The 20,204-nt window shown below is 37.7% G+C and overlaps 1 protein-coding gene across 4 annotated transcripts in view; it reads right to left on the bottom strand.

The window, feature by feature from the left end:
• INTS8 (integrator complex subunit 8) overlaps positions 1 to 20,204 on the bottom strand; it is a 53,514-nt gene that overhangs the window by 15,366 nt on the left and 17,944 nt on the right. For all 4 annotated transcript variants that reach the window (XM_058698604.1, XM_058698606.1, XM_058698607.1 and 1 more), the window contains 6 exons: positions 17,063 to 17,133; positions 16,535 to 16,710; positions 14,293 to 14,426; positions 12,699 to 12,809; positions 7,565 to 7,766; positions 3,726 to 3,847 (listed from right to left, as the gene is read on the bottom strand). In XM_058698604.1, coding sequence (XP_058554587.1) covers positions 3,726 to 3,847; positions 7,565 to 7,766; positions 12,699 to 12,809; positions 14,293 to 14,426; positions 16,535 to 16,710; positions 17,063 to 17,133 — 816 coding nt within the window. The remainder of the gene's footprint in view (positions 1 to 3,725; positions 3,848 to 7,564; positions 7,767 to 12,698; positions 12,810 to 14,292; positions 14,427 to 16,534; positions 16,711 to 17,062; positions 17,134 to 20,204) is intronic.

Genomic DNA, 20,204 nt, shown 5'->3' with positions numbered 1-20,204 from the left:
GAAAAAATAAGGGGAGAAATCTGGAAACTGAAGTTGGCAGAATAAGGGAATAAGATGTGGAACCATCTTTCTCTAAGAAAAATGGGAGCAACTGGGGATGGAGTTACTGATGTGAGGAAGAAGGAAGGAAGGACAGCTTACTGAAAGTGAATGATCTGAATAAAGGCGACTTTAAAAGGACCAAAAATGCTGGAAGAACACACAAATAAAAGAGTGGAAGGGCTAAAAGCAAAAGGCAGAGAAAAGACAGGCCCAAAATGCAGGGGAAAAAAACAGGCTTATGTCAAATTCAGTGTTTCTCTCTGTAATTTCAAAACAAAAGAGGGCCCCTCTATCCTTTGTTCATATTAACTCTTATACATCATTGCTCTTTTCAACAGTGAAGCGGCAAAGATCATTTCAAGTCCATCAGGAAAGCCCAGATCCCTAACTGGACCTAGAAAACATTCATAAGGAGGTCCCCATCACCTCAGGTAACTTCTTTAAGGAGGCAGCAGTATTATGACAAAGATGAAAACTGATACTTTTCCCTATTTTTTATAATAAAAAATTACAAACATGGAAAACTTGAAGAATTCAGTAATATCTGTATATTGGACTTACTGTGAATATTCTACTGTATTTACTTTATATACCTACATATGCTCTTTGTTAACTAATAAGCCGCAGACACCACACCTCATCCCTAAAGACTTTACTATGTATCTTCTAAGGGCTAGAAGATTCTCCTGCATAACCGTAACTCCATGATCACACCTAAGAAAATTTATAACACTCGTGCTTCCTAAAGGTAGTAAAAACAATGTGAAAACCCTAGCTGTGCTATGTGAATGTGTTTTCTGTGCTGACAGCTCAGAGCTGCAGCCTGCTTCAGATTCTGTCTCCGGCTCTCTCTGCTCCTCCCCCATTGGTGCTCTGTCTCTAAAATAAATAAACATTAAAAAAAAAAAAAAAAACACACACAAGAAAATTAAAAAAAAAAATTTCATCTTGCATGCCTACTGAATACAAGTCTGCTCCATCAACTAAGACCACCATATATGCAGCTATTTACTGTAGTGCAATACAGGGCTAGAGTAGCTCCTTGTCTCCATTCATTTTCTGTTGTTAAGAATCACATGCTTGGTTGAGGTCACTGCACTAATTTACTTAAAAGTAAGAATTTTCAGAAGTTTTAGGCCCCAGGGGCATCTGGCCAGCTCAGAAAAAAACCTATGACTTGATCTCAGGGTCCTTGAGTTTGAGCCCCATACCGGGTATAGAGATTACTTTAAAAAAAAGAAAAGAAAAGGAAAGAAAAAAGTCTTAGGCCCCTCGAAGTCAACTGAATTCCACAAACATTCTTAAGCATCTACTATGTGTGGACATCAAATAAAGCACTGAGAATATAAAAAGTAACTGTCCTCAAGAAGCTCACTGTTCTATAAGAAGACAAGTAAAAAATAACTTATTACATAGTGTAAGTGCAACAAAAATATATGCCTCCCCAAAAGTAGCAGGACTACTTAGTAGCACAGTTCAAAGGTAACAAAGGAGAAAGTGATTTACTCCTTTGCAGAGAAAGAAATAAGGCTAAGCTTCCAAGAAACCACACCAACAGGCAAAAGTGGGAAGGGCATCCCGGCTAAGTGATTCACAGCACATGCTCAAGTGCAGAAGCAGAGAAAGCATCCTGCATAGAGAGCTGTGAGTAATGTGGAACCACCAGCACAGAACAGCAGGACAAGGAGGAAGAGAGAGCAAACAGAGGAAGAAGCACCTGCACCTTAAAAGGCCTTGGAGGCTACATTACAAACTTTGGTCTTTATCTGATATTACTACTATTACCACCGAGCTCCGTAAATCCTGTGCTTTTTCCGATATGCTAGCTACACTGCCTCCTATCCTGATCCAAAGGGGAGACTATACAGTTCTGTGTTATTTCAAAAGGTCATATTTTAGCTACATGTTTAAGATTTTTCCCTTTCCTTTTGTGATTACAGAATATTCAAATAAGTCAGAAAATAAAATGGAAAATAAACTGATTAAAACCACCTACTATTCCACTATCCAGAGATGGTAACTGTTAACATCCTTCTAAACTTTTCCCTATGCATATGTATATGCATTCCACGCCAAATTCCAAGTTTGGAAATTGCTCCAAATTATAGCATTTCCAAAACACTATCCCTTACTCTAGACCTCTTTCTCTGATTCCTTTTTCCCTGACATAAACAAGGGAGCACAGGGCCAAACTAGGAAAGGGGACACATAAACCCTAACCAGATAAGATGATGAAATACTTCAATGACTCTTCAGCAAGGTCACCACATATCCTTCCTCCTTTTGGGCGAGATCAGGGGGCTACAGGAAGCAGTGACATAACCTAGCCCAAGTTCAGGCAACTTCCAGCACAGTATCTCGTACCCTTCCACACTGCAGGCCCTGAAACACGCACCCAGCCCTGCTGGTGCACAGCTCCACAGAATTCATTGCTGAGAAAAGCAAAGAAAAGCTACTGTACGGTCCTAATGCTGAACAACAAGCTATGATCCTAAGTGGAAATTACTGTCTTGGAACGAAATGGTTCTTTCATCTGAGGGTTTAGCAAAGACCAAGACTACTGGGCATAATCAGACAAGTATCCCAGATAGGAGGAACTCATATTTCAGAAAATTCAGTGAAAAAACAGATCTAATCCAATGTCTAAAATTCCAAAGAGAAGGATGATTCAAGTTATGAGATAAATTTTGTGAACAATTATAGAGAAGACAAAAAGGAGTAAAAACACAAAAGAAATCAGCAAATCTTCAAAGGGCTGAAATGAAATGATCTCAGTTTTTTAAAGGACATATAGGAAATTAGGAGGAAAAAACAAATAACCAAGACAAATGTAAAACAGGGAGTCTTGCAAGAGTTCTCAGATAACCATTGACTGAAGAGACTATGTACTAAAGGTAAGAGGAGATAAACATAAAGCAGACAAGCAATAAGGAAATCTGAAAAACCAAACGTACACACAAAGAAATGTTAAATCACTACATGGGTTTTTTTTGTTTTTTGTTTGTTTTGTTTTGTTTTAACTGAAGACCAGAAAGGGAGAAAAGTCCACTGCTTGTTCAGGTACACATAATATTAACACATAACATAGTCTTAGGGGAAAATTCAAGTTTCTGTTTTTATTTTCTCCATCCAGAAACATTTTCAGTTGCACAAGAGAGATATAATTAAGAAAGGTGAATAAACAACTCACCACCAATTCACTGAATGGATTCTTTCATTTGGGTGTAATTACTAACAAACATTTACATGACCAAGGACCATGCACAAATCGAGAGGAGGAAATAAACTCTAAGGAAGGGTCAGGTGCTCAGATGGAAAAAAGCTGGAAGTGCACCCCTCACATGCAGGTACACCCATGTATTCCAGAGGTTAACACTAGAGTTTGATTATACTGATCAAAACAAGAAGAGAACTAACCTCTCACTAGCTTACGGTTATACCAAAATGTCCGTTAACTAATTTTTGTTTGCATTCTCATGAACTACTGGATATTGAAAAAAATATCAGAGGGCAAACCCAAGCACCCAAATTACCTCAAACTATACTATTAACCACACACCAACAAACATTTGTCCCATCTTCCATTGTATCATAGAAATTGGACAAGTTGCCTTAGTATAGATCTAAAGAAACAGGTACAATGATCTCATCCTAATAATCCTTTTAGATTAAACACAAATTACCTTTACATATGGATTACTCTGAAGCAGAAATGCGGGAACTTGCAATGTAAGGTATTCATTTTCCCTCCAGTTTAACATAAAAGCAACACATTCCTCAGCTATAACTTGACGAAGAGGAATATCTAAAAAGACAAAGAAAATAGTTGGAATTACCATAACATTAAAACAGAACAAAGCAAACAAAGCAAAAATCTGTACTCAGATTTCAGTTGAACAAATTAAAAACAACAGTTACAGATGAAACAACAGAAAAATTCTAATGTTTTATACTTTTCTTTAGAAAGTTAAGGTTTCTCAGGGTGCCTGCGTGGTTCAGTCAGTTAAGCATCTGACTTTGCCTCAGGTCAGAGTTTGAGGCCCGTTTGGGATTCTGTGCTGACAGCTCAGAGCCTGGAGCCCGCTTCAGATTCTGTGTCTCCCCTCTCTGTGGCCCTCCCCCACTCTTTCTCTCTCAAAAATAAATAAAATGTTAAAAATTTTTTTAAAAAAGTTAAGTTTTCCCAACAACAGACTGCATGGTCCCTACTATTTACTAATTAACAAACTCACCTACTAAGAATACTTTACACTCTCTTGTGGAAGTCCGCATTACCTGTCCTCTATAAAATTTGTAACCCAAATGAGCAGAGAATAAACACACAAAACAAGTATGATGGTACAGTATAAACTTTTAGCACATTTAGAGCACAGAAATAGCTATACCATATAATAAAACTAACAAATCTGAGTGAATGTATCATTTTAAATACTTCTTCTGATTAAAATGTAATAATAAGCATTCTATGAAATCATTTACTTTCAAAAAATATTTACTGTACCAAAAACATTTTTAGTTTTCAATTTTTTTAACATTTATTTTTGTGAAAGAAACGGCACACGCGTGCACGCATGGGGGAGTAGCAGAGAGAGGGAGACAGAGGATCCGAAGCCAACCCAGCACTGTGAGCAAAGAGCCAGATGTGGGGCTTAAAGTCACGAACCTTGAGATCATGACCTGAGCCGAAATCAAGAATCAGCTGCTTAACCGACTAAGCCACCCAGGCACCCCAGAAACAATTTTAAGCAAAAAGTAATGAGAAAAAAAATCACTCAGAACTTTTGGACCAAAAAATAAAAAAAAAAAGTTTCACACATCGTTTCCTTTGAAATAAATATACCTTAGTATTAAATATGTTGCAAATTTTTGTAGCTCAAAGTATATAATATTCAGGTTTAAACATACTTCAGCAAAAAGAAAAATCCCAAAGAATGCTAAATAACAACGTTCACTTGAAATAGGGAGAGCTATTAAACTTCTTAGGTAAATATATTTTGTTTAGTCTTTCTAAAAAAGAAAAAAAAAAAACTGCCTATGGCTATTTGTTTACATCTCACCTTACCCAAAAGAGGATTTGCAATGACAAAGACAGGCATAGGAACACAGCAAAACAAAATATACTATTTGCATCACCTTGAAGAACAAAGACAGAAGTGAAACTGGTATCTCTAACACATGCAGGTCATTGAGTTCTTTACATTTTGCCAAAGGTATACCACACAGCATTTGACTCCAAGGCTTCATTTATTCACCCACATTCCCCATTAATAATACAGCAATGGTTTGGATTTTTTGTTAATTTTAATTTTTTTCCTTTTTTTTTTTTCTTCCATAAAGTGTATTTTGAGAGAGAGAGCATCAGCAGGGGAGGGGCAGAGAGGGGAGACAGAATCCCAAGTAGGTTCCATGCTACCAGCGCAGAGTCCCATGCAGGGCTTGATCTCAATGACCGTGAGATCAGACTTGACCCGAAACCAAGTGTTGGAAGCTTAACCAACTGAGTCACCTAGACGCCCTTTTTTTTTTTTTTTTTTTTTTTTTTTTTTTTTTTTTAAGAGAGAGAGAGAGAACGACTGCACCCGTGTGCAGGGGAAGGGCAGAAGGAGAGAGAGAATGTTAGCAGGCTCCACACCCAGCATGGAGCCTGACAGGGGGTTCAATCCCATGAACCATGAGATCATGACTTGAGCTGAAATCAGACACTTAACGAACTGAGCCCCCCAGGTGCCCTTTTTTATTTTTATTTTTTGAGGGAGCATGAGTGGGGGAGGGTACAGCAACAATTCTTAAAGATAAATCAGAATCTAGGGAGAATTCTGATACAGCCTGAGAAGCAATGATTTGGAGATTAAACTTCCCTTTAAGCATCTGCAATATACAATTCATCATCTCTACTAGGCCTAGAATTCAAATTTGCTGAAATCCAAGGAACATAACTAAGACACGTGTCTCAACACAAAGTTACCTTTTAGTACAAAGTATTAAAAGTTAGGGAATTTCTCCCAAAAGACATCAGTGGTTTTAGAATAATTAATCTAAATAATTAATTTAGAAGAAGTAGCCCTTATTTATAAATGAAGGTTGGATTTGTTGTCAATGAAGACCACTTCCTCTTCCTTTGGATGCCTGGGTGGCTCAGTGTTAAGTGTCCAACTTCAGCTCAGGTCATGATCTCATTGTTCATGAGTTCAAGCCCCACATAAAGGACTGCTTGTCGCTGTAAACATGGAGCCTGCTTTGGATCCTCTGTCCCCCTCTCTCTCTGTGTCCACCCCCTCCCTCATGCTCTCTCAAAAATAAACACACACACACACAAAAAGATCACTTCCTGTTCCTGATAGTAGAGCCAGACCAAGCCACGTTAACACCCTCTGTCTTTTACAGAGCGTATGCATTTAATTTGATCAAAATCAGCCCAGTATCACCAGGGAACAATTTTTTTCCCTAAAAAGAGAGGGAGGAGGTGATGGCAGATAACACCTTTTTGCACCCCTCCCTTATCCTGATCCATGGTTGTAATTTCTGCTAGAAATCAGAATGTATTAACAATTAACTTACTCCAAAAGACCCAAGAGGGCCAGTGGCCATTTCTGCTTTGACACATTACTAGCACCTTCCGTTACACTTCAATTTTACTGCTTACAGCTTTAAATGTGTATAGTATGATTTAATTACTCTAAAACATGTAAAATTAAGAAACTACTTTAAGTAAGATTTACATACAACAGAGATAATTTTTATGATAAGCCCTTTTCATAATGGCATATTTATACTTAGAACTGGACACACAAGGTTTGTTCCTGAAGTGACAATTGAGTTCCTGACCCAGTGGCAACCATTCTGATTATTTCTATGATAGTAATGAGGAATTAAACTTTCAATCTGTACTTTCAATGACATTTTGATTCTTTAACAAAGTATCTTAAAACTGCAATATAATTTTGTAATGTGTTGAACAGTGTCCCCTCAAAATTCATTTCCACCTAAGACCTCAGAGTTTCCTCACTTAACAGGACCTTCACATATCTACTTAGTTAAGATGAAATCATACTGAATTAGCACACACCCTAAATCCAATAACTGGTGCCTTTGTAAGACACACACACACTCACACTCTCACTCCCTGAGAAGGCCACGTAACAAAGGAGGCAGAGATGGGAGTGAATAAAAGATTGCTGGGAGCCACCTGAAGCTAGAAGGCTTCTTCCCCAGAGCCTTCAGAGGGAGCATGGCCATGCTAACACCTTGATTTCAGATCTCTGGCCTTCAAAAGTATAAGAGAATAAATTTCTGCTGTTTTCATCATCTAGCTTGTGGTACTTTGTTATGGAAATTCTTGGAAATGAATAGTTTCCTACATTATCCTCAATGTTCTCAAGTGAACTCCATGTCAGATTTCTGTTTTAGAAGAGAGGTAACTTTTTTATAGATGGCAAAAAGTCAAGCAAATGTTTTTTTTAGATTCTTCCCCACAATTACCTGAGTACTGTATTTCTGAACTTTGGCTTTGTGAAAGTCTTACCAGGAAGCCTCATTTCCAGATATCCTCGCACCCTACTAATAAGATCAGAAGGAGGTCTCTCTCCTGATTGCCCTGTTCCAGCTTCATGCGTATGAATATCCAAAAGCAGCATCTCATTCAGCATGACCTGACGGAGTTTTGGTGAGAACTCTGTTACCAACTCCAAACAAGCAGCAAACAACTGTTTGGCGTGGGAAAAGTCCTAGAGAAAGAAAGAAATCACTGGATTGCTTTTCCTCTGGAATCGAAAAATGTGCATCTTTGTGAGAACAGAGCAAAGAGAAGGAGGATTAATTTAAATGGTTAACACCGGATCTTGGAAAGAGGCCAGATTATCTTTATCATCTGTGTCACTGATTTATTCCAATACTTAATTCTTTTGTAGTCTAAAAAAAAATCCGTGGAATTTAAGAAACAAAAGAGATGAACACAGGGGAAGCGAAGGAAAAATAAGATAAAAACAGAGAGGGAGGCAAACCATATGAGACTCTTAAATACAGAGAACAAACTGAAGGTTGCTGGAAGGGAGGTAGGCAGGGGATGGGTTAAATGGGTGATGGGGATTAAGGAAGGCACTTGCTGGGATGAACATCTGGGGTTATATGGAAGTGATGAATCACTGGGTTCTACTCCTGAAACCAATACTATACGTGAGCCTAGGGGATACAACATTGCTCAATGCCCTCTTAAAAAGTTTTATATAATATTCACTTCCTGATATAAGTGGTATGTTAACTAATTTGAATTTAAATAATTTTTTAAAAATATCCAATAAACAGCATAAAAATATGCTGTATTATCAAACTAGTTTTATATAAATGGTAAAACCAAAAAAACTTTCACATAATTATATACACATCACATACATACATTTTATATAAGCTACACATATTACATATACATAATGTATATTATATACCTATATGCCTATCTTATACATATGAGCCATCCATGTTCTATACATATATAGAATACACATAAATTATACATCTTCTATACATACGTATACACAAAACCCATATAGATTCCATGACAAGTACCCTTCTATACCTAACCTATCAAGAATTGGATCTTATACTCTTCAACAAGGTTTTACATTCTAGAAAAATTTTTTAATGTTTATTTTTGAAAGAGAGAGCATGAATGGGGAGGGGCAGAGACAGAGGGAGACACAGAATCTAAAGTAGGCTTCAGGCTCTGAGCTGTCAGCACAGAGCCCAATGCTCGAACCCACAAACCGGGAGATGATGACCTGAGCCAAAGTCAGACGTTTCGCTGACTGAGCCACCCGGGCACCCCAACAAGGTTTTACATTCTAAAATCTCTGTACACAACCTTAGTCCACATAATTGACTAAAAAATCAAACTCACTACAATCCAATCCCTTTCTTACACGTCCGCTTCTAATTTTTCCGAAGAGCAGTCTTTGTTCGTTCTCTCTCCCTCCCCACAGTTTTCTCCTTTACTCCTACCCCCATCACGATGAAGAAATAGCTCCCACTAAACAAAGACCTTCTAACTGTTCAACTGACTAAACACTCTTTAGTTATCTTACAGAACCCAGGGGCTGCATCCCCGTGCTGCCCACTCCCTTGTGCCTGACATTCTCTCTATTCCCCTGGCTATCACGACTCCACCTGTGTCTGGTCCTCATACCCATCCTGCCACTGTTTCTGGGACACAATGTCGTATCCCCTAGGCTCTGTATATTCTCCCTGGGTGATCTCTGACGTCTCCCAAATCTCTATATCTAGCCCAGACCATTTCCCAAGCTTCAGGCTGTTTCCAACTGCAGGCCCAAACTAAACATTTTAAAATGGATAATCAGTCCTTCAAAAATGTTTTTCTACATATTCACAAGCTGGCAGAAACCTAAGCAGAAATCTGAACATCTCTCTCCATTCTTTTCTCCCTCTTGCCTTCCACAGCACATGAGGAAACAATCAATTCTAGATTTTACCTTCTTTTTTTTTTTAAATTTTTTTTTTCAACGTTTTTTATTTATTTTTGGGACAGAGAGAGACATAGCATGAACGGGGGAGGGGCAGAGAGAGAGGGAGACACAGAATCGGAAACAGGCTCCAGGCTCTGAGCCATCAGCCCAGAGCCTGACGCGGGGCTCGAACTCACGGACCGCGAGATCGTGACCTGGCTGAAGTCGGACGCTTAACCGACTGCGCCACCCAGGCGCCCCTAGATTTTACCTTCTTAACATCTGTCTGTTCGCTTCTACCCTAACACTTGTGCCACTTACTAGCTGTGTGACCTCAATTTATTACCTTTGAGTCTCTGATTTTTCACCTATAAAACTGAGCTAACACCTTCTACACAGTTGTGTGTGTGACCAATAAGTCAAAGAATAAATATATAAGAAAACTGCAGAACAGTCTCCATGCTCAATAAATGTTAGTTATTTTAGGGGTGGAAGGAGAAAAGGGGCTAATGGCATGCCCCATTATAAACTTTTCAACAGCTCACTACTGTCTAGAGCTGTACGTTCCAATATGGTAGCCATGAGCTACATGTGCCTACTGAGCATGTGAATTGTGACCAGTCCAAACTGGGAGGTGCTCTGAGCATAAAACATTGGATTTTGAGTGAAAACCTAGCACACCCATTTAAAAAAAAAAAAAAAAAAAAAAACTCAAAAATTTTTATATTGCTTATTTGTTGAAACAATAGTTTAGATATAGTGAGTTCAAATGTATTAAAATCACTTTTGTACTTCTAAAAATGTGGCTACAAGAAAATCATAAATTACATATGTGGCTTGCATGGCACTTCCACTGGACAGTACTGGTCTAGAAATAGTACTCAAACTTTAGCATGCATCAGAAATTACCTGGAGGGCTTATTAAAACAAACTGCTGTGCCCCATCTGCAGTTTCTGATTCAGTAGGTCTAAGTGGGGTCCAACATTTTGCGTTTCTAACAAGTTCCCAAATATAGCCAATGCTGCTGGTGTGGGGGTCAGACTTTGAGAACCTCTGGTTTACAGCACTATCTACAAAAGGTTCTTTGTTCAACGCCCTCTCAAAAAGTTTTATATAATATTCACTTCCTGATATAAATTTTTAAGCTTAGAAGTAATTTTGGAGGGATGCCCGGGTGGTTCAGTCATTTAAGCATCCATCTCTTGATTTTGGCTCATGATCTCACGGTTCATGGGATCAAGCCCCATATCGGGCTCCTCGCCAGCAGCTCAGAACTTGCTTGGAATTCTCTCTCTCTGCCCCAACCCCGTACACATGCACTCTCCTGCTGTCTCACAAAATAAACTTTAGAAAATAATAACAATAAATAAAAAGCATTGTTTTAGGAAGAGTTTAAGGAGATGCTAAAGTGTAGTGCAAATACTTTTTGAATAATGAACTACATTATTTTTATTTTAAAATATACATGCCTTTAGGGATAGATCTAACAAAATACATGCAAGATTTGTATGCTGAAAATTACCGAACTTAACAAGATAAGGACATAAATAAATAGAGGCCTAAATAAATGAAGACCTATACCAAGTTCATGGACTGAAAGACATAATATTGTTATCAATTGTCTCCAAATTGATTTATAGATTCATTGCGATCTGAATCAAAATCCCAGCAGGCTTTTTTTTTCCAGTAAATACTGAAAAGCTGATTCTAAAATTTATATTAAAAAAGCCAAGGGGAGGGGCACTTGGCTGGCTCAGTTGGTAGAACATGCCAATCTTCATCTCAAGGTTATAAATTTAAGCCCCACATTTGGTGTAGAGTTTACTTAAATAAAATCTTAAAAATAAATAAGAAAGCAAAAGACCTAGACTAGCCAAAATCATTTGCAAAGGAAGCCTTGACAGCACTTGGTTTCAAAACTTACTATAAAGCTAAAATATGGCCCCCCCTTTTTTTTTTTAAATATTTAGAGAGAGAGAGAATGAAAAAGAGAATGAGAGAGAATGAGAAAGAGAGAGAATGTGAGAGAGAGCAAGAGTGAGCAGGGAGGGGCAGAGAGATAGAATCCCAAGCAGGCTCCACACTCCATTCGGGGCCAACATAGGGCTCCATCTCAGGACAAGGTCATGACCTGAGCTGAAATCAAGAGTTAGACGCTTAACCGACTGAGACACCCAAGCACCCCTCCCTCCACCTTTTTAAAGTAAGCTAGAAAAGGGCAATTGTGAAAAAAGAATGGAATGTGAAAAGGAAAAACAACAGGACACATGAACCATAAAGAGTTTTTCAGGCAGATCAATTTTAGGAAAGACAAGAAAAAAGGCTGGATACCGCTTCCCTTAAAACTGTAATGTCTAATGGGCACTGAGGAGAGCACTTGTTGGGATGAGCACTTTGTGTTGTATGTATCCCAGTTTGACAATAAATTATATCTAACAAAACCAAACAAATTGTGATGTCTACACACTTGACTTCTAGCTAGAAGAGTGCTCATCTAGAAAAACCAACCACCTTAGCAATGCTCACGGGGTCTGTACAGGCTACATCTTATTTCCCCTTCTAGCCTCACATACCAAATGATACTGTTAACATCAGCTTACTGCTTCCGGTCCCCTCGTATACCATCCTATTTCTTATCTTTGAGCTTTTCCACATGGTGCCATTCCCCCCTTTACCTCGCTAACTTATTCATGCTTCGGGCTTTAGTGCAGGATTTCTGCTGGAACTAAATTTGGAAATGCTATTAACCTGGCTATAGAATTTACTATACTATTACTCATGCAATTTTACCATCTTGTATCATTTAACATTTCACTTAGGTCTCAACTTCCCAAACAGTTACAAACTCCTTGTGTAAAATAAACTACAAAAGTAATCTTAAGGGATTTTGTTTTGTTCTTACAGCCTGGAACACAATTTTACTAAGTTAATCCTAAAAGATACACTAAATAATTTTCATGGTCTCAAGGAATGGAGCAGTATCTGTATATCCAAGACCACTTTGGTACAGTTGTGAGGGTAGAGGAAAAAGAACCAAAACACCTTTTAAAATATCCTTTAAGAGCGGGGAGAAAAGACCCTTTAGGCCTAGGGCTGTATTTTTAAGATCAAGGAAAATATAGGAGATTCTGATACCTGGGTTTTACGATAAAATTGATAAAGCATATTTTAACCAGTAGTTGACATATGCTTTTACTCACCTTAACAGTACTGCAGTGTAAACCTTTGGCCAACAGAATGTAAACCAAATCTCTTGTTAAATTGTCTTTAATTCCCAGGATGACCCCACTATAAACAGAAGGTACTTCCCACTAGAAGAAATAAAAATACATAAATACACATGCACACAATACACACACAGAAAGCCAAATCTAGAGAAGAATCTTTCAATCATCTTCAATCACATTTAAAATAATCATGCAAAGATCACTTTCATAGAAAAAGGAAAATGACAGCTCTAATGAAATGTTAATCAAAACAGACATATTCACTATAAGCCAGTAATAAATTAAATGGGTTGGAACTTTCTAAAGGATAGTCCACAGGAAAAAAGAAGGAAAAAAAGCACGAGGACTATATATTAACTTATGTGATCCTCACCACAACACTATGAAATAGGTACTATTAACCTCATTTTACAGATAAGAAAAGTGAAGCACACAGATGTCAAATTAACTTGCGCAAGATTGATTATACAGCTAATAAGTATAGAGGCTGGGATTCAAACTCAGGCATTCAGATCAGAACTCCCTCTATGCTATTCTACTTCATCTATAAAATGAGCACTAACAATGTCAACACTAATGATGCCCAACACTAATGTTCAGAGAAATTTTTCATTTCACTGCACTTTTGTGTTCAAATCCCATAAAATATACATGAATGCCCGGCTGCTTTTCTCCTACATTTTCAGCAGAGCGGTACGCAGTGAGTTAGAAGTACCGCCATACTTCTCTCCTGCATACACGGACTCTTTCCCTGTAGCTTTAGCTCCGTTCCACTGAAATGGTGTTCGAAAAGCTATCTTCATCCACACTTTGCATGCAGCAAAGGTTTTATTTTATTTTATTTATTTTTTTTTTTTTAATTTTTTTTTCAACGCTTTTTATTTATTTTTGGGACAGAGAGAGACAGAGCATGAATGGGGGAGGGGCAGAGAGAGAGGGACACACAGAATCGGAAACAGGCTCCAGGCTCCGAGCCATCAGCCCAGAGCCTGACGCGGGGCTCGAACTCACGGACCGCGAGATCGTGACGTGGCTGAAGTCGGACGCTTAACCGACTGCGCCACCCAGGCGCCCCAAGGAAAGGTTTTAAATACATAACTTCAGAATCAGGTAAATACATTAGCTGGGAATTTTTAAATGAACAGGTAAAGCCAGAAATGCCCTATAAAAAAGTTTAATGAATCGGTTCCAACCTTTAGGCTTTAGACTTCAAGAGGGCATTAATAAAAACAAAAATACTCTATAAACACATAGGAAGTAGCAGCTACAGACTGCGTAAATATACCTTATACATACACTTACAGCTGTATTTAAAATATACGGAGATGCCACGACAACATAACAAACTTATTTTTAGACGTTACGGATTTAAAAGTATCCTTTTTGACATTTTGTATTTTCTCCAACAATGGATGTTCAAAGTGTAATTATTGTCATGTAAAGGTCCTAATATTGTTGACAAATAGGGGTCTTTATTCTTAAGAAGTTCAGGGAATAACTCTTCTATTAAATTACATCAGAAAAAAAGAGTAACTTTCTTATCTGCTGTTGACAAAGCGTTTCTAACCTTGTTAGACACTGTCCAGAACTGGCGCTCTGAAGTCATACCATGTAATTCAATTAAAATCTGTCGAATCCTCCAGGGATCCACTGACAATATCAGCTGATGCTCCAACTGACCAATGTTGACACTTGCTGAGGCTAAGAAAGAAAGATTTGTTTCAATAATGACAATTCAAAGGAATCCTACAAAAATAAGAATAATTTGTTGAAATTGTGTTGAAGTATTTTATCTATAAGTGAAATACCACTCTCATCTTGAGAACTCAATATAGAGAATTTAATATAGTATAAATTCTATATTAATTTTATCCTCACATAGAAAAATGTAACAGTATGTATTAGGCCTGCATTTAATAAAGATGACACTATAAACGAAGATAAAAATTAGTAGTAACTAGGGGGCGCCTAGGTGGCTCAGCTGGTTACGGGTCTGATTCTTGATTTCAGCTCAGACCATGATCCCAGGGTTGTGGAATCAAGCCTTGCATCGGGCTGTAGGTTGACAGTGCGGGCCTGCTTGGGATTCCCTCTCTCCCTCCCTCTGCCCCTCCCCTGCTCACTCAAAATAAATAAATAAACTTAAAAAAATAAAATCAGTAACTGGCTATAGAAAGAACTAGGTGGGCTACATGGAAAAATTCACTTATGTAGATAGTCTCCTACTTTCAAATATAATGTGTTAACAAAAGCATGTATAAATATATTTTCATTTTAATAAATATTCTCTCAGTCACCCCCCCCCCACTCATGCTTGCTCTCAAAAATAACCAAACGTTAAAAAAAAAAAAAATTTTTTTTTAAAGGGTGGGGAGGGAACCTCGCGGGCTCAGTCAGTTAAGCGCCTGATTTCGGCTTAGGTCATAATCTCATCGTTTGTGGGTTCGAGCCCCACATTGGTGCTGAAAACTCGGAGCCTAGAGCCTGCTTTGGATTCTGTACCTCCCTCTCTCTGGCTCTCCCCCACTTGCGCTCTGTCTCCCTTCCCCTCCTCAAAAATAAACATTAAAAAAAAATTTAAAACAAACCCTAAAAATGTTTTTTAAAGGGAGAGGAAGAGAAGGAGGGACTGCCTTCCCAAAGAAACCAAAAAGATCATTAAAATCCCTAATTACAACTCAACTTTCAGATAGTCTTCATTAATCCATCCCCAGCGTTTTAGGTCTAATGTCATTTTCCTTTACAACTGGTCAACTAGTTTAAATGTAGCGAGGTTCACAGCAGCTACAATTCTGTTTTGTTAAACTGACTGAGGGGCGCCTGGGTGGCGCAGTCGGTTAAGCGTCCGACTTCAGCCAGGCCACGATCTCGCGGTCAGTGAGTTCGAGCCCCGCGTCAGGCTCTGGGCTGATGGCTCAGAGCCTGGAGCCTGTTTCCGATTCTGTGTCTCCCTCTCTCTCTGCCCCTCCCCCGTTCATGCTATGTCTCTCTCTGTCCCAAAAATAAATAAAAAACGTTGAAAAAAAAAATTTAAAAAAAAATAAAAATTAAAAAAAAAAAAAAAAACTGACTGAATTCGGTCTCATTTATATTAAGCTCTAAAGCTTGTGTTTCTTATTAACAAATAGCACTACGTTTTCTACTTGTATTTGTAAAATAAAAGCAAAAAGGAAAAAAAAAATCATCAAAAAAACAAGGTAACAAATGGCAATGTTGCCCAAGTGGAAGCTTAGCCAGCAGATCACAGTGATGCAGGCTCAAATCCACGAAAGCCTGTACTTTCCCTGAGTCTCAGGACTCCCCTCCCAGCTCTTATTTTGAAAAAAATTTAATGTTTATTTATTTTTGAGAAGGGGGGGGAGGGCAGAGAGAGAGGGAGACACAGAATCCGAAGGAGGCTCCAGGCTGAGCTGTCAGCACAGAGCCCGACAAGGGTCTCAAACTCATAAACCACGAGATCATGACCTGAGCCGAAATCAGATGTTTAACCAACTGAGCCACCCAGGCACCCCTCCCAGCTCTCATTTTACCTCCAAGAATGTATCAGCAATAGAACCTTGGTCTATTTTCACCAACTAAACTTTTGTATATCTAGGGCTCAATCTCCATTAAACACAGACTGAGCAGCATCCCAGCACTTCACTGCTTAGACAGAAATAGGACTACAGAAGACTGGTAAATTTCGAATTAATTATGGACATAAACATAAACTAAAACACATGAGAGGGCATCCTCAAATACACTGAGGGGTGAATATAACAGAAGTGCAAAATGTGCCAACATTTTTGCTAGCAGACTAGAGAGCTAACCTGGGATATCATAAAATGAAGTTACAGGTTTAATGCACAGATTTACTCTAGGGGATCTCTTCCTCATCTGATCAACAAGTAGCTTTCGTTCTTCATCTTTCAACAATGTAATGAAAAGCTCATGTGAAGAAATCATGAAAACATACTGCAGATCTTCCAACCCCAGACACACATTCCTAGATCAGTAAAAATAGTGTAAAACAAAAAAAGTTTATAATTTAGTTTGGGAAAAACAATCATATTAACGAATCTTTATTAATAAGCCATTTAACAAGCTACCATTTCATAAACTATGTAACAAAATTTGAAACAGATTTAAAAATTTTTTGGTCCTAAAATTGTGATGTCCATGTCACGATACACAAAAAGAGTAACAGAATTCTAAATTTTGTGTCACTATACAAATCTGAACTTAACTGGCTCTCAAATGACTGCCTATTTATAAGACATGCAGGACAAACACAAAAAGTAACAAAAGTTATTTTTCTCAGAGGACTAAATTCAAATTAAGGAGAAAAGGGCACTTACTTTAGAAAAGCAGCCATGTTTCCTTTCAAAGAATCTGAAGCTTTTTCTAAATTTATTGATCTTGAACACACCTAGGAATTTGAGTAATTTTTATTTGAATACTGGCACTTTTAAAAATGCACGCTACAGTCAGAAAAGCTTCGATTTAAAAACAACCAAATATTCCTTCTTCAGCCACCTATCAATCACAGATTTAGTTCAGTAATTTAAAAGATGAGACTGTGAATTAAGAATCATTATGGGGAAAGGGAGTGGAATGTGATCATTTCAACAACTGCTGTCATTTCTATGAAATAAAGAAGCAGCTATCTAGCCTGGTATAGAGTTCTCCCAGAATGTATAAAGTACACTAACCAATTATATGAGGTGATGAACTCTGCAGCAGCTCCAGTCAGAAAAGTGAGAGAAGATTCATCTTAGAGAACTGAAGGATACGTAATGGCTAATGTACATAGACCCAACAATTAAGAGTAACCAAGGTTTTAAAATAACCAGTGAAATGAAAAGAATAACAAAAACTAGTCATGGAAATATTAGTTATTTACAAATAACAGTCTCGTAATATTCTGAGTTTATTCATCAGATTAGGATTTCTCCCATAGATTACTTACAAGAAGCCAAAATAAAGCAATAAGTATCAAAGTCCCTAACCTAAGGAAATTGTCAAATATTCTCTGACATGTTAACATAAAAAAATAAATCCTAGAATGTTCACAGCCGCATTCGTAATAGTCAAGAAGTGGAAATAACCCTAAAGCCCATCAACTGATGGATACACAAAATGAACAATGAATAGTATATCCACTTAATGGAGTATTATTCAGTCATAAAAAATGAAGCACTAATACATGCTATAACATGGATGAACCTTGAAAACATTTAGTAAAGAGCCAGCAAAAACAAAAACAAAACACCACCTATATTTTTGTTTATATGAAATGCCCAGCATAGGCAACAGGCAAATCTAGAGACACAAAAGGGGATCCGTAGATGCCTGAGGTTAAGGGACTAGGAGAAAATGAGGGACGACTGCTAACAGGTAAGAGATTTTGTTGTGGGGTAGAAGAGGGAGGATGAAAATGTTCTAAAACTGACTGAGGTGGTGGCTGTACAAATCAAGGCACACACTAAAACATCACTGGATTGTACACTTTATTTTTTTTAATTAAAAACAATTTTTTTAATGTTTATTTGTGAGAGAGAGAAAGAGAGAGAGAACAAACGAACACGGGGGAAAGGCAGAGACCAAGGGAGACACAGAATCTGAAGCAGGCTCCAGGTTCTGAGCCATCAGCACAGAGCCCAATGCAAGGCTCAAACTCACGAACCACGAGATTATGAGCTGAGACAAAATTGGAAATTCAACTGACTGAACCACCTAGGCACCCTGGGTTGTACACTTTAAATGGGTAAACAGTATGATATGTGAACTATACCTCAATGAAACTGTTACTAAAAGGAAAAAAAAATAGTAATTTTTAAATAAAGTACCATACTCAGAAAGAGTATTGTAAAAGTACTATGTTCAAATGAACAGGTTACCCTAATAGCATATATCACATCTGAGCATCTTGATGTATAAAATATTTACACTGTAATAATTGTGCTCCACACTATAAATTAATATTAATGATCGTAATATTAATAAGTAATATTAATAATACCCAAATATGCTTTTGTAACAACTTATTCATACATAGTGATACACTGTAAACATGTCATGAAACAAAGGGAATAGGTGTTACTTTTAATAAGTGATAGAACAAATGTTAATTAAGCTCAATTCTTTACTTAGAACATGAAATAGGGGACATCTTTATGAATGCTGTAAACATTAAAAAAAACTTAATAAATATTTAGATTAAGTGTGCAAATTCTTTTTTTTGATCAGTTATTGTTTTCATTTATGATTTTATTACTTTTCAATTTAATTTATTGTCAAACGGCTAACATACAGTGTGTAACATGTGCTCTTGGTTTTTGGGGTAGATTCCTGTAGTTCATCACTTACAACACCCACTGGCACTTGCTCATCCCAACAAGGACTGCCCAGCACCCATTTTCCTCTCTCTCTTATCCCCCGCATCAACCCTCAGTTTGTTCTCTGTATTTAAGAGTCTCTTATAGTTTGCCTTAAGTGGACAAATTCTTATAAAACCTCTTAAAACTAATCAGGAAAAATATACTACCTCTCTGCCCCTCCCCTGCTTGTGCTCTCTCTCACTCGCTCTCTCAAAAATAACCTTAAAAAAGAAAAAAAAGCTTAGTACAGTAGTTGGAAACAAAATCATTACACAAAGTTCAATTCTACCTCTATGCCAATGCATAAATTACTTTCATTTTCAAGTTCATAAACCAAAAAAGACTTCTATGGAAAAAATTCTAAAGCTCTGAAGGACATCAAACAATGTCTAAATAAATGAAGAACTGTACCAGTTCACAAAATTCTCAATACTATGAAGATATTAACTTTTCTCAAACTGGTTTTTAAACATTACATAGCTTCAAACAAAAATCCAACAGGCTTATTTGTGGAACTTGACAATTTGAGTCTATGCAAAGAAAATGCAAAGGATAAGCATAAACCAATACAACTTTGAAAAACAAGGCTTATGTTTAAATGTTATCATGACAGGGATGCTGACCTGTGAACAAACAGAAAAGTGGTACAGAATAGATCCCAGTAACAGGCCCACACATGCATGGACACCTGGCATTCCATAGAGGTAAAGCACTGCAGATCAGTAGGGAAAAAAAAGCCTTCCAAAATAGTGGTACTGGACGGGCCCCTGGGTGGCTCAGTTGCTTACGCGTCCGACTCTTGATTTTGGCTCGGGTTCACAAGATCAAGTCTGCATCGGGCTGTGTGATGACTGTGCGAAGCCTGCTTGGGATTCTCTCCCTCTCTGCCCCTCACCCATGTACGTGCATACTCTCTCTTAAAAATAAACTTAAAACAAAACAAAACAAAACAAAAAAAAAACTGGCGCTGGAAGAAATGGATAGTCATAGGAGAAAAAAATGACACCAGACCATCTACTTCACATGATACACAAAAAACCAACTATAAGTGGATTAAAGACCTAAATGTGAAAGGAAGGCTAAGCTACAAAGCTTTTAGAAGATATAACACTATCTTCAT

The sequence above is a fragment of the Neofelis nebulosa genome, chromosome 14, assembly GCF_028018385.1.
Source record: "Neofelis nebulosa isolate mNeoNeb1 chromosome 14, mNeoNeb1.pri, whole genome shotgun sequence".
Classification (NCBI taxonomy): domain Eukaryota; kingdom Metazoa; phylum Chordata; class Mammalia; order Carnivora; family Felidae; genus Neofelis; species Neofelis nebulosa.
Note: the sequence above shows the minus strand (reverse complement) of the source record. Positions and strands in the feature narration are given on the sequence as shown.